Genomic DNA, 15360 nt, shown 5'->3' with positions numbered 1-15360 from the left:
AAGAATTTTTGCACATCATATAGGTACATTTGCACATCATATAAATACATTTGCACATCATATAGGTATATTTGCACATCATATAATGACAATTGCACATTATATAAAGGTAAATGCACATCATATAATGACAATTGCACATCATATAAGGATATTTGCACATCATATAAGGATATTTGAACATCATATAAAGGTGTTTGCACATCATATAATGACAGGTGCACATCATATAAAGGTAAATGCAAATCATATAATGAAAATGGGCATATCAAAACACAGTTTTTGGCCTTCCATAAAAGCCCATCACGACTAAAGCAAAGATAGGCCCCGACATGAAAAGTATATTTTAAATGAATGCAAATAAACGAATGTTTTGAACAAAGATTGATATAGATTGAAAATTCGGATTCGGATGTGATTTGATTGCAGTGTTTTTTTTATTCATCTATTTTAATCACTTTGTAGATATTCCTTTTAGTCGAGCAACAAAATAGTAAGAAATGTGGAAAAACTTAATTGATTACTTCTATGAAACAATGCAATTTTTTGAGTTATGATAGTGTTGTTTTGCTGGATCTCGTCCGTGCATCGCGGAATACATTGTTTCTATTTTATTGTTTAAAAACGATTGCTTTCAATAGAAAAACTTGTACAAACACACAACTAAACATTACAACAACAAGGTGCAACCTTTGATCTATCCAAAAGATATTTTCTTCAGTTCACTGCACCCTCTGATATAAAATGATTTAAAAATTACAAAGAAATTAAATCAACCATCATTCAGGTACGATGTTGAATCGTATAATAATTTAGCACATACTTACAACTTCTCGTCCAATCAAATTGCTTATATTTGCCTTCTAATTTTCATAGTACATACTTTTTCCATGTACTAAGTAACTACGCATGAATGACCACAAGGGTAAGATTTCATTGTATCGTAATCAAGATATTAAAAAAAAAATTGCTACTGGCTATTTTGAAATAAATGCTGTGTTCCAAATTAAACTAAATAGTTTGTAACTAGTTTTCAAATTGATTTTTTAACATCCTACTATTTAATCTTAGGATCTAAAAATGTTTTTGGTGATTAAAAGTTTCTTTCGTTTAAATAAAGAGTAACAAATATGATTTTTTATACCTTGATTAGATTACAATGCCATCTGAAAATTGTAATCATTTATCTTCCATGCAATTACTTTGTACACAAAAAAGAGTGAACCATGAAACCTTGTGAAGGGAGATTAAAGCAATTTGATCTATTTCGTCATGAATTGATTGATTATTGGTTGCTTAATGTCCAGTGACAAATATTTCATGCATGAAAACTATCCACTAGACTACCTATGGGTACATACCAGGGCAGATCCAGTCATTTTTAAAAGGGGTTCCAACCCGAAATAAAGGGGGGGGGGGGGGTCCAACTGTATGTCCTCATTCAAAAGCATTGATCATCACAAAAAGGGCATTTTCCATCCCCCTCCTGAACTCTCCCTCCCCCTTTTTGGATCTGCCACTGCAAACTATATGTGTAAAATTTATTATAGTTTTAGTTTTTATGTAAAATTGAAAAAAATGTTTTCAAGAATGTAAAGCTTCCACTGCAATTTAATTATTGCCTGCTATTAGTCAATTTATTTTGTCATCTTACCATGTGAAGAAGTACATCTATAAAAAAACACCGCTTTATGTCAATAAACATACTTACACCAGCAGCTACCATCTTTTCATTCTGGATTCAATATTTTACAATGATACTAGTGAGTAGATTTACAAAACTACGTAAATGAGCTACACTTAGTCAGCCAAAACATACCAATAGACTAATTACAGGATTACCCAAGTTGTAAATATGTGCTAAATTGGATAGTGTATGGAAAGGTATATACTATGAAATTAAGAGCTCGGGGCAAGCCCCTCGCTCTAAATTTCATAGTATATACCTTTCCATACACTAACCGACACGTATTCATTATCGAACAAAAATACGTAAATTAACATGAGACATAGGCCATGTTTTATGTCTTAAGTAAATAATTGTGAACATTATGAGAAGAATGTAGGCAGATAAAAAGAAATTTATACTTATTATTGGTAACAAGGGACATAGAAAAACTTCCTTTAGACAAAACATAAATTTCATAATGTACCCAGATTGATGACTTTCCATCTTTATGGTAATGGTAGAATGCTTTGCAAATAAAGGCAAAAGTAGTATACCGCTGTTCAATAGTCATAAATCGATTCAGCAAAAACAAATCCGGGTCACAAACCAAAACCAAGAGAACACATCAACTATAAGAGAAAAACAACGGATCAACAGAAACACTGAACTGCAACAAAAACAAACACCAACATACATAGAAACGGACTATTTGATAACAATCGTCAAATTCCTGACAAGGTACAACATGTTTAAAGAAAAAAATGGTGGGTTGAACCTGCTTTTGTGGCTAGTCAAACATCCCGCTTATATGGCAATATTAAAAAAAAACCGCTACAATTACAGCATTACGTGGTTGCAAGCCTATAAGCAAGTTTTTTTTAATATTTTTTAATATTAGTATAATAATCAGATATGTTGCAGGAACCTTTAGAACGACAAAAACGAGAATTCAAACTTCAAGAATATTTGGAAAATGTTCTGGAAGATCGGTTCCAGGAAAAACACTTGAGAAGAGTTTATTGTGTTTCAAATACTGAGGATTTAGATGATGTTTTTGAAAAAATAAGAAACGATTTATCACGTCAAATTATTAATATGAAAGCTTTGGGGAGAGTATGTCCATTAAACTGGTTTTTATTTCAAAAAGTCTTAGGGAGACTGATGGAGAGCGGTGTGCCAATTTCTACAACCACCCAATTGTTCCAAATTGCAAAGCATGAAGATATTGGAATAACCAATGATGAAGAATTCAAATTATGCCTACAACACTGTCATGAAAATGGAATAGTTATATATTTTGAAGAGGAAAATTTGAAAGATGTTGTTATTTTAGACCCTAAATGGTTGGCTGATGCATTCAGATGTCCGATGTTTGATAAAACTGAAAATTTATCCAACGTTTCAGATCACGTCCGAACCCTGACCGAAACTGGAGAATTGACGGAATCACTTATCTATGATCTGTTCACGAAAGAACCGAAATTAAAACTTTTAGAGAACAAAACACATTTACTGGAAGTTATGAAGCGATTCGATATCATTGTGAATTTGAAAAATTCAACTGCATTGTACATGCCATGTATGATGAAATCCTGCCCTTTTGAAGAATTTCGAAAACAATTTTTTGACAGCAGACAATCCTTTTATAAGACAAGTTGGTTTTGCTTACAGTTTCAGTTTCTTCCTCCAGATTTTTTCAATCACATTCTTGCGTGGTATATTAAGCAGTACTCTGTGAGTATGTTTCTAGAAAAGGGAACTCGTAACGAAATGAAAGCTTTATATCGCCAGATAGGTGTCTTTGATTTAGATTTGTCCGGTTGGGAAAAATTAGTGGTTTGTGAAGGACCGAATGTCATAGCTCTTCAGGTATGGAACTCACGAAATTCTTGTCAAACATATGGAAAATTACGAACAGACTTAGTTGAATTCGTGTATAGACTACGTCATCGCTACAAACTAAAAATAAAATTTATTAAAACGTTCAAGTGTAAAGATGGTGACTTTAAAACTAAGCGACAGAATTTAAATGATTTAATTAGTTTTCATTACCAATGCTTAGAACATAAAACCTTACACGTATCGAACCATTTAGTAGAGCCTTGGGAATTCAGTACGGAATTAATGTAAGTACAACATTTACTGACAAGAATTTTTTTCCAGCTGTTTCAACAGTTTATACATGTTATACCAAAACTTAAAGTTTCGCATATTGCACAAACAATTTATGTTAAAAATGGATAATTCCCTATTCATAGTTTTGATCTCTGCACATTTGTTTTTTTATGATTTGTTTTCAATTATGCCACTCACCATCATTCCTTATACAAATGGTGTAAGAATAAGCTGCTCGTTTCGAATACGATAAGCATAATGACAACATAGGATTATGAGACATTTCTGAATGCATTGCTTGTGATAATTATATTTTCACACATTCCTTCCCATGTTCTTCACCTTATCATCCTCCGACCAATATGAACCTGTGGCTTGTGCCTTGGGATGATAAAGAAGTTACTGGATAAAATAAGGTATTTCATCGAAAAGGAATTTCGAAATGTATGATGATTTATATGATAACAGCATGGTTTCATTCGGATATAAATAAAAAACAAATACTAGAAATTCATAAGCTGTTACTGTCGGCAAAGAAGTACATGTATGTGATAGAAGCCTTGCTAATTCTCGATTCATGTCATGTCACGAAATATCATTGCCAATACTATGTATATGACTCATTTTATATAATGAGCTGTTCCTAAATAAATGTATATATTATAATTTGCATATATATTTTTTTAGAAAAAAAAACTGTTTTTACATATGCTTTAATGGTATGCATTTTATATAATTTGCAAAAGTTGAAAATGCATTGTACTTTGTTTTTAGGTAAGTATTCTTTCCGCTGGTACTTAAAAAATGTTCATACAAATTTGATCATGAGCCTAGCATAGAACATTAAGAAATCAAACTTATGTTGAATTCACCAAGTGGTCTAAGTAGTTATACTACTGTAATCACTAGCCAGTCAACACTAAGGTTATGAGTTCGAACCCCGCTCGTGCGAGTGCACTCAACTCCAATCTCAATTGACTAGGATGGTATGTTTTCCTATCGAAGGTCGGTGATTTTCTCCGGGCACTCTGGCTTTTTCCACATATAAAAACTGGCTGCCACGAAATAGCCCAAAATAGGCGCTTAAAAGTGGCATTAAAACACCAATCAATCAAGCAGTCAATTTGTTCAATTCATAATATTGTTACAAATCACTTGATACTAGAAAAAGTAAAATATCAAAAATACCGTAATATGGTTGCCTACATCTACGTTACTTGGTCTCTGATGACAAGTTGTATCGTTGGAAGTCATACCACATTTGCTGATTTTAAATCAATTTTTTTTAAATACTTTCTCTTAATAAAATTTAGAAAATTTTAATCTGTTACACAATGTATCAGGAGCGGATTCAGGATTTAATGTCAGGGGGCGCAAACTAACATTTTCGCCTTGTTCCGCTCGGCGAAGATTTTTTTTAGGTAAAATTATCGAAAGGTATAGCAATGTGTATAATCGGTTGATTGACAATTGTGTTTTTAATTATTATGGTCAATCGGTTAGTCCCCTTTCTTGAATTGTATCGTTTATTATCGCGGGATTTAAACTTAAAGGAATAGATTGATTAGTCTATTTTGTGACACTGGTGTATATAGTCTGCTTCATATCAAGACTTACATAGAAAATGATCGGACAGTGAAGATCAAAACTTTACTAAACATAGAGGATGTGAACTTTGCAAATGTGAAAGTGAATCACATTCTGCAGCGCCTGTATATGGAGTATATTACTTCTTATTGGAAATATTTATGTACGATCTTACTGTTCTTAACATAATAACCATGTAAATAAAATTGGAGTCTATACTTCGAAAACGTCAGTAGCGCCATTGGAAGTTTGGAAACTGAGATCACCATCGGTTCTTAGTGGGGTTCTTGTTGTTTTGTTTGCGATTTTGTTTTTAATACTCAGTCGAGTTTTTCAGCGTATTTTTGATTTGGGTTTTTTTTTTTTTTTTACTATACAATATATTATATTTTTCAGCTTATAAATTATAATAGACTTATTTATTTCGTCTATTTTTGTCAATTAAGGATAAATTAAACCAATGTTGCTTTACATTACCGAAGTTCGAAATCAAGTCAGCTAAACATGTACAACATACATAATGCACAAACGTGACGTGGTAACCTAACACATCGAAAGTCAATGATAAGTTTCTATTTCGTGAAGCAGTTTTAAGCAAAAAATCGTGGAAAAGATACACTAAGCGTTCGTATTTGTTTTTCTTGTTGATTCACAGGATATGCTTTCATTAGTTTTGTTGTTTTCTATAGTCTGTTTTATAAAGTTACGTGTTTTACGATGAGAGTTACACACATTTTATTAATATTGGCATACAGAACTTAGAAATTGAATAACATTTTTTCTACTTTGTAATTGACACATTTTTCTTTATTCTTAGTAGACGTCACTTGCAACGGAAATTTACAAGCTGACATCTTAGTAAATAGGCGATTAACGCGTTTATTATTATATAACTATGCATATTGGAAATGATAACTTTCATATGTTAAAGTCATATGAAACGAATTTCTTGAAATTATAATGTTAAGAACATTAATAAACTACTGACATTGAGAATGGAAATGGGGAATATGTCAAAGAGACAACCATCCGACCAAAAAGCAGACAATAGCCGAAGGCCTATAATGGGTCTTCAACGCAGCGAGAAAATCCCGCACCCGGAGGTGGTCCTCAGCATGCTCCTAAATAAAAATGATGAATGTTAATATATATATATATATATAAACAGTCTCCGGGACAAGTTTGCAATTCCGCTGAGTGCAAAAGTTGTCACCTTAATTTTTGGAGGTAGGTCAAAATAAAGTTGATAACTTGGTTGGTATTGGTTCCCTGATATTTGTCCTAAAACTTTTTGGCTCAAGCACCACTGTCGAAAAAAATATGCCCCTTTTTTACAAATTTCATCAGAGGAAAAGTTGTTTTCCGCAAGGGAAATTGTTTTTTCCTCATAGAAAAAAGATTTCCCTTAGGAAATTTGCTGCAAAAATTTTTCCTCTGAGGAAATTCATTTTCCTGTGAGGAATTTTATATAATATATCACTATAAGAGTAGTAACCAACATTTAGCTTGATCGCCCAAATAGGTATTAACCATCTTTAAAAGAGATTACTGGAATATTGAATTAGATTAACAAAAATTAAAAACGGGTTCCTATCTTATTCAGTCTATTTTAAACTATTTCGATACCAGTCAAATAGATTCCCTTGCGATCATTCAAGTTATTTTAAGACATGGTTAACCTCCGTTTAACTAATAAGCCACGCCTCGTTAAACTAATTCAAACTGATGTTTCTTTTAAACTTTGAAGTGTCCGCCTCCTTGTAAGGTAAATCACTCAAGCAGAAAAGAAACCCCGATAGATATATCTATCGTCTGTCCATTCAAAACGTTATTGATTTTCGTTAGATAATATATCTCCATCAAATATCCCTATTAAAATGAATTAATGAAAAAAACATATCAATACATGAAGTAAATCATAGTGTTGATGCAAGACTTCTAAATGCTGCAAAGAAGAATATTCGTTGAATAAAATTAAATATCTAAAAAATATAATTTAGATTTGTCCACATGCAGTATACGTATATAATTAACAACATGAGTAAGTAACTTATAATTGAATATTTTCCGTATTTTCCAAACGAGTACGTGTACGTGTCAGTTTAATGTTTAACCTTTCATTTCGGTGGAACCATCAACCTTCCTTAACGTGACTAATGAATCAAATATTTGACTTGATTTTCAAGCGATCTGAATTTGCTTGATAATTGCCACTGGACGTTACACTAACATCGATAAATTCAAAGGACGCGCTTTACCAAAACAGGATCTCCCATGTTATTGCAATGAACTAGTTTAAAAAATCATTAGTTTCGAACTTTTAAAATTTCTTGTCAAAACAGGCGTTTTGATTTAAGAATTTTTTTTTAATTTATAAAAAAAATCTGTAGAGCTTAAATACTAGTATTCATCATGTTCATGTTACCAAATATAAACTAATTATTTCGCATTGATATCTAAAACAGTAAAGCCAAATCATATCGTTTTAATTTATTCATCAAGACATCTCATGTCAACGCGCAACAGATAAGATTAAACCGCATCAATTCCCCAAACCGACAATTGTGAATAGGTATTTGGATGACCTCTTCTAATACACAGGTAATGGTACGAGTTTATAAGTATTAGCAATATAAAAAGTCATCACACGATAAAACTTCGTATTATATCAACACATTTGATGATTCTCAAACGAACAAACTGCCATATAAAAAACCTGAATTTCAATTTATGTATTGACCTTCATGTGTTCCTTAATTATCTTTATTAATGAACTTATTTAGATAGTTCATGCAGCCGGTACTTCAAAACGTTAATTCTGCTAATGTTCAGGATTTCAGGTTCATGTTTTTCGTATCAACTTTGAAACGTACTGTCTTGACATCTTTCACATGCAGTGGTACGAATTTTACAGTTTATCCGTAAATTTTCGTTTCAAAAACAAAAAGAAAGTGATTAACACTTCTATACACCCATAAAAGCACTAACTATTCTAAGTTTGTTGTAATTGAAATATATCTGTCACATGAACTGTACACGTACTGGGTTGTTAAATCTGAACATATTCTAAACGTATGAAACTAATTAATTGCCAGTGACAATGTAAAAATAGGAAGATGCGGTATAACTGCCAATGAGACAACTCTCCACCAGAGACTAAATGACACATAGAGGTTAACAACTATAGGTCATCGTACGGCCTTCAACAATGCGCAAAACCCAAACCACATAGTCAGTTATTAAAGGGCCGAACGGACAAATATAAAATAGTCATGTTATATATGAAAGTGAAATATTGGAACCTAGATTCTTTCAATGAAATGGATTAAGACATTTTTTTTTACACTATCTGAAAATAGAAGGAGATGTGGCATGATTGCCAATGAGATAACAGTCACCAGATTTAATGTCGACCACCTTCAATAAGAAACAAAAAAAACATACCAAATTTTCGTAAGAACAAACAGAATAATGAGATTTATTATTCCAATATCTTATCTTATATATTATATAACTGAATATTTAGTTTATATTAGCCATTTCAATGATTTGTATAGTCAATCCTTCTTACTAGTATATACAATCCTTGGCCACATAGATTCTATTTATTCATGAGTAAGATCGTGAAGATAGTTATTCCTATAAAAAAACGAAAAGTAATTTCACGATACTTATACTATTTACAAATACTTATAGAATATGTAGTAATGATTGTCAAACAAACAACTATCATGTATGACCCTTTTTGCTTCTATTTGTTAGTTTTCTGTTTTCTTTCTATTAAAACAATCTACAAATACGTTTTTTGACTTGAGCATTGTTTGATTACAAAAAATCCGGTCCATCTATATCCAGGTGTTTTTGGATAAACTCATGAATGAAGTGTCTAGTTGTGGTCATTGATCCGGTTAATATGTAAAAACTATATGTATAGTCGAAAAGTAAAAAGTGAGACACAGTCGTTGATTTTCTTGTAAAACGGAGTTTAAAAATATGCAAAAATTGTCACATTTTAGAAATTATTGATATGAAAGTAAAACTTTGACGACGGCAGTTGCTAAACATCGAATGTCGCTATTCCGATTGCATTTTGCTTGGAGGGGGAGGGTGGGGGGGGGGGGCAGGGAATTATCTGTATGGTAAAGCCTCGCTTACAAACGATAGCTTCTGCAGTTCTCTTTGTAGAGGCATTTATTTAGTGGAGTGGCCGTCGGTTGCATCATCTGATACTCGAAAAACTTGGACACGTTGTATTCTATTAATATTTGACAGAGAGGAAAGTATTGTTTACACTCTGTTATGATTTGTAATACAGAATGATTTCTAAATAGAAAGTCTAATCAGCGGTTAGACATGCACGCGTAAATCGAACAATTCGTTGAAAGCTGGATAATATAATCATATTTAAGGAAGAAAAATGGCGTGTTAATTTTTTAAGTTTTATATTTAAACCCATATCGCATAGTCAGCTATAAAAGACCCAACAATAATATACTAGTATGTAAAACATTCCAAGTGAGAAATCTACACAGTTACATGGAACTGTGTATTTAAGTATGCAAAGATTTGAAAACTTCCAAAATGAAATTATTGCTAGGAAATTAGCCATGCCTCATTTTTAAGAAAAACAGAATTTCAGGCGGAACTAATTATCACAATTATATATATATAATCCATAGAAACCAGATGTGTAGAAATACCACAACGGACTTCTTATTTCACTAAGAACTAAGTTTTTGTCCATGATATTTCTTCCGTGATTAGTTTTTTCTATGACTTGTTTTCAAACAAACAAAATTAGTATGTCTGAAACTGCCAAACAGACAAATCGGGTGTATTATACTGTATAATAACATATTAAATCTATACATTGCTATGTATGATACTTCCATGATTAGAGATAATATTTTATTCTTTAGAAATTAATTTTTAATTAGGAATGGAAAAATGCGGGGAATTAATTTACGAAGAGAACATATATTAGAAGTATTTGTCGTATTAGTTAGATAGCTTATTTGCGTCTCACCATTAATATACACAATGAAATATTTCATATATCATAAAAACATAAATAGATATTAATGCAATTCTGAAAAGAATTATGAGAGACAAAAAGTAAAAATCAGTACAGCGAGTCTACCAAAATAATGAATGTCCAGAATGTGTAAAGTTTTTGATTAACGTACATGTATTTGCAAACAAAACCCATTCTCTATAATTTATGCAAGACATTAAACTCCTATTTGAGCAACTTTTAGTATCAAAATTGAATTGCATGAAATTTGATAAGTCTGTTAATATTTTCATCTCTTTTGCGAACGACCTTAATAATGTGTACCTTCTGAATTGATTTTCTGTCAATTGTTCTCTATTCTTAATATTTCACCACACTTTTAATTTGTTTTCTATACCTTCGGGTCCTTTTCTTTCTTCTAATCATTTGATCTTTTCTTTTTGACCATTATTTTCTAATCTGTAAACCTCTTCCAGACGTATACCCTCATTCATGGTGGTTACCCATTCATTCCCTCATACATGATAATTGAAATAAGAAACATACGCACATATAACTGTATCAAAATATATAGGACGTTTATAAAGTAGGTCTTCTAAAAATACAATATAATATATACCTTTATTACATTAAGCTTTACAGCTCATCGGTGGAAACCAGAAATAACAAATAATAATTGCAATAAAACATGTAGGCAGAGAATGTTAATTATTTTTTAAAATACTGTCCCTTCTTTTAAAAGCCAGGATAATAGAATTTCCAAAAAGTCAACTGCTTATCATTTTGTAGAGTTAACAACTGTATCAGTTTTTATACTCTCGGTCTATACCAGTAGAATATATATTGTTTTATAAACTTTGCATGCAAGTCGATCTCTATATGCCGAACACCCATAAATTAAGTGGAACTTGTCCTCAACACATTGACTACAAACTTTGCAAAATCATTCATTATGGGAACATTCAGAAAACGACCAGTTTCAATATTTAATAAAAGTGCGGATAGTCTTATTTTTGTAAAAGCCTTTCGGTATAGAGGAGGGCTTTATTTAGTCAAGTAATATTGTAAATCTAGGTTTGTAATTGTATTTCTGTAAATAACACACTTGCACTTGTTTTGGCTTTGGAACTTTTTTGATCTGAGCGTCACTGATGGGTCTTATGAAGACGAAACGCGCGTCTGGCGTAGTAAATTATAAGCCTGGTACCTTTTGATAGCTATTATTTATGTGTGTCTCTGTCCTGTATGTTCTCCCATTTATTTGTATTGTAGTCCTGTCATTTTAATGTTATATTTAACATTGCAATAAAAGCGGGAGGTTTGGCTAGCCACAAAACCAGGTTCAACCCACCATTTTTTCTTAAAATGTCCTGTACCAAGTCATGAAAATGGCCATTGTTATATTATAGTTCGTTTCTGTATGTGTTGCATTTTAGTGTTGAGTATCTGTTGTGTCGTTGTTCTCCTCTTATATTTGATGTGTGTCCCTCAGTTTTAGTTTGTAACCCGGATTTGTTTTTTTCTCAATTGATTTATGGATTTCGAATAGCGGTATACTTCTGTTGCCTTTATTTGCCATTGTTTTCCAACACAGAATATAGTTATTGTGTTTTATATCTAGTAGGCGCTGTTTTATAGGTGAAAAAAGCGGTTTCAAATGTCAGTTTGGACTGGCGTTGCCACAATTCACCTGGTCCGATGTTGTGTAATTCATCCTTTATCAATAATTAATTATTAATGATTTTTCTATCTGGTGGATAGTTGACTCGTTTTAAACCAAACCATATTTTTGTAATCGAAATTTAAAAGATACAATTAGCTATTATATCTGTAATGTCAGTGACAACTTCTCAAATAGCTACGTTCGCTGTGTACTTGTATCATCTGTTTATCTGCCTCCAGCACACAACAAGAAAGAATGGTAAATGGACTCAGGTTTGTTTGAAGTTAACAGTAACAAAAGTATAAATTCAATAATATTATCCAACCTTCAATGGAACTTATGCTTCAGAAGCTTTATAGGCAGAAGCTTTTTTATGATCATCATGATCGAAAGAGTTTCCTGAATGAAATATTTTTATTTTTAATTTTCGATTTTGATTGAATATATCAAATACAAAACACATAAAGACAAAAAACTTGAACATGCTGAAATAACATAGTCATGCTCAACCTGAATAAACATGCGTAATAAACTGTTACCGATTAATGAATAATTTGTTTTCCATTACACAGGTGACAATCAATTGAATTTGGCATGTGTCGATAATAACTTCGTAATTGATAAAGATAAAATTATAAAATTGCTGGAATTATTTATTTTAGAATAGTCTATTTCTATATTTCATGTTTGTTTTGCCAATTTTATCATCCCATCTAGTTCCTACTGCGTTAGTCTGTTCTTAGTTCACCAGGGAGGTCCTTTGCGGTTTGTCTACGGAAGATTTCTAGGTTTCAAGTTTCCTAAAATAATTTCATTTATTAAAGTAACGACTCGTTTACGGTCATGTCGTGTTTATATCTTGAAAAAGGTTGAGTTGCAACACTATAAACAAATAATAAACAACATAAAATGACTATAATGCCCTTATCTAACATTAACCCAACAGCTACATATAAAAAAAATTCAAAAAACTGTAGTGATCAATATTTCACATTCGTTAGCAATTCACAATCGTCATTTACAGTTTATAACGGCCTAAGTCGAAGGAAGAGTTACATTCTTGCATTAAACCACTTTTCAAGAGAAAATTCGAAAATGTTGCCTGAAAGTATTTTCAAGAAAAATATTTTCTCTGTTTTCGTGGCTTTGTTTCTTGCAAGGATATTAACAGACTCATTATTGAAGAAAAATTTATTTGTTTAGGACGAGAAATGAAAAGAACTGTATGCTTTGATTGCAAATTAGTATTAAAATATATAACGTAATATTCTAAACTGTTTGAGAACAAAAGTGTTTTTTTTTTTTTATCTATTAAAAAAACAAAAACATGAAAAATCAAGAATTAAAAAAAAAAAAATGCACAAAATGAATGGTTGGTGCATTCAAGTTCTTTCTCTCTATACTAATCATGACGCTGCGGTGGAAAATCTACCCTTCAGGAGAGCGTTTGAAAGAACGGATAAACGGAATTCGCATGATACATCTATTTGTTAGCAACCTAAGTCATATCTTTACCTCGTTTATTTGTGATATACGACGGAACAAATGAATGACATAAACCAATCATAAGGACAAATCACAGCCGTACCTTGTACACACTTCCCAAACAGTCAAAAGTATTTGTGCTAAATACAACTGTAGGACCATCGAATCATTTCAAGTTTGACGTCATGATTTTGTAGACAGTCTATTGTTGACGGAATTTAGTTATTTGTGTTGTTGAGTTGATGTCTCATGGACGTATCTATATATCACATTTCCATTTATTCATAAGGAGTATTCCTATCGATTTTGTCATGATCACAAAACTATTTATCACCAGTTATGACAATTTTCTTAAATGAAGTTTACTGTTGTCACGTGCCCTCAATTTTTGTGCACTCATTTTCAAAAGTATTTAATAACAATTTCTGGACGTTAGAATGGTTGCAACTCTTTAAGCCAGATAAATATTGTATTGTATACACATATATGTTGAAAAAATAGTACATTTCTATTAAGATATTAGCAGTTCAAAATATTGATTAACGATATTTATATTATACGTAAAAAACATATAATTATCTGATACCCAGTCGACAAAAAAAAAACGAAAAAACAATTTAATTTTTCACAAACTTAAGAGGATTAATTTTTATCATACGCCCATTCTAAAACAACAAATAAGATGCAAAATTTAAAGTGAAGGTTGCATGTAGTGTATAGTTTCCATCCTTACCTTTAAGTCGTTGATGGATTGCTGTATCATTGCGGGCAATCAATTGAAAGGAATTAAAAGGAACATAAGGTTCTGTAACGATGTGTGGCCCTCGTGTGAAGTAAAATTGATTACATCATCAATTAAAAATAATTTGTTGTGATATAATTTAAGATTTACAAAATAATGTTGCAACTACATGTACAGTGTAGATAAGCTAGCCAATTACAATGGAAAATTCCATAACATTGTATATACTGAAGAAGAGATATACAAAATAATTCCAGCAATGAAATGGGATTTGTTACCTTTGTAAAAACTGTTAAGAAACACAAGTGCATATTCTGGAGTATTGGATAAATAATAAATGATGTAAAGTAGTTGTTTTAACCAGATAAATTCATTTTATATATATGTATATATAAAAAAACAATCATAGCAAAACTTAAAAACAAATTGGAGGAATCTATTATTCTGTGTCTTGCAAATGAATCATACATATAGGATGTAATTTTGAATACGTTTTATTAACAGGGAAATTTTTAAGAAAGGAACATCATTAAGCACGAAAAGATAAAAAAAAATATTTAGAATGTACTGAATTATTTCAAATGGCAAGCATACAAAACTATCATTCTACAAATCTAGCTATAGATGAAATTTAAGTTTAACATGTTTAAGTCCATCATACTCTTTTAATTGTGTATGTACTTTGTATATTCAATGTAAAATTTCATTTTTGCTTTGCAATGACTTATTGTCTGGCGTGTTAAATTATAAGCCTGGTACCTTTAACAACTATTAGCATGTCGTAATGTTCTATTATATTGTTTATTTGTATATTTTTCTGTCCTGAATGTTTTTCCATTTATTTGTATTGTAGTCCTGTCATTTTAGTGTTATATTTAACATTGCCATAAAAGCTGGAGGTTTGGCTAGCCACAAAACCAGGTTCAAACCACCATTTTTTCTTAAAATGTCCTGTACAAAGTCAGGGAAATGGCAATTGTTATCTCATAGTTCGTTTATGTGTGTGTTGCATTGTCGTTTGGTTTTTTGTTGCACTTTTGTGTTCTTTTGTTTCGTTGTTTTCCTCTTATATTTGACGTGTTTCC

General features: G+C 31.4%; 1 protein-coding gene across 1 annotated transcript in view; it reads left to right on the top strand.

Moving 5' to 3' along the window:
* LOC127712060 (probable serine/threonine-protein kinase pats1) overlaps positions 1–3799 on the top strand; it is a 42731-nt gene extending 38932 nt beyond the window's left edge. Inside the window, exon 8 of the mRNA XM_052218252.1 lies at positions 2591–3799. Within this exon, the coding sequence (XP_052074212.1) occupies positions 2591–3799 (1209 nt within the window). The remainder of the gene's footprint in view (positions 1–2590) is intronic.
* The last annotated feature ends 11561 nt before the right edge of the window (positions 3800–15360 follow it).

Source organism: Mytilus californianus, unplaced genomic scaffold (genome assembly GCF_021869535.1).
Source record: "Mytilus californianus isolate M0D057914Y unplaced genomic scaffold, xbMytCali1.0.p SCAF_8, whole genome shotgun sequence".
Classification (NCBI taxonomy): domain Eukaryota; kingdom Metazoa; phylum Mollusca; class Bivalvia; order Mytilida; family Mytilidae; genus Mytilus; species Mytilus californianus.
Note: the sequence above shows the minus strand (reverse complement) of the source record. Positions and strands in the feature narration are given on the sequence as shown.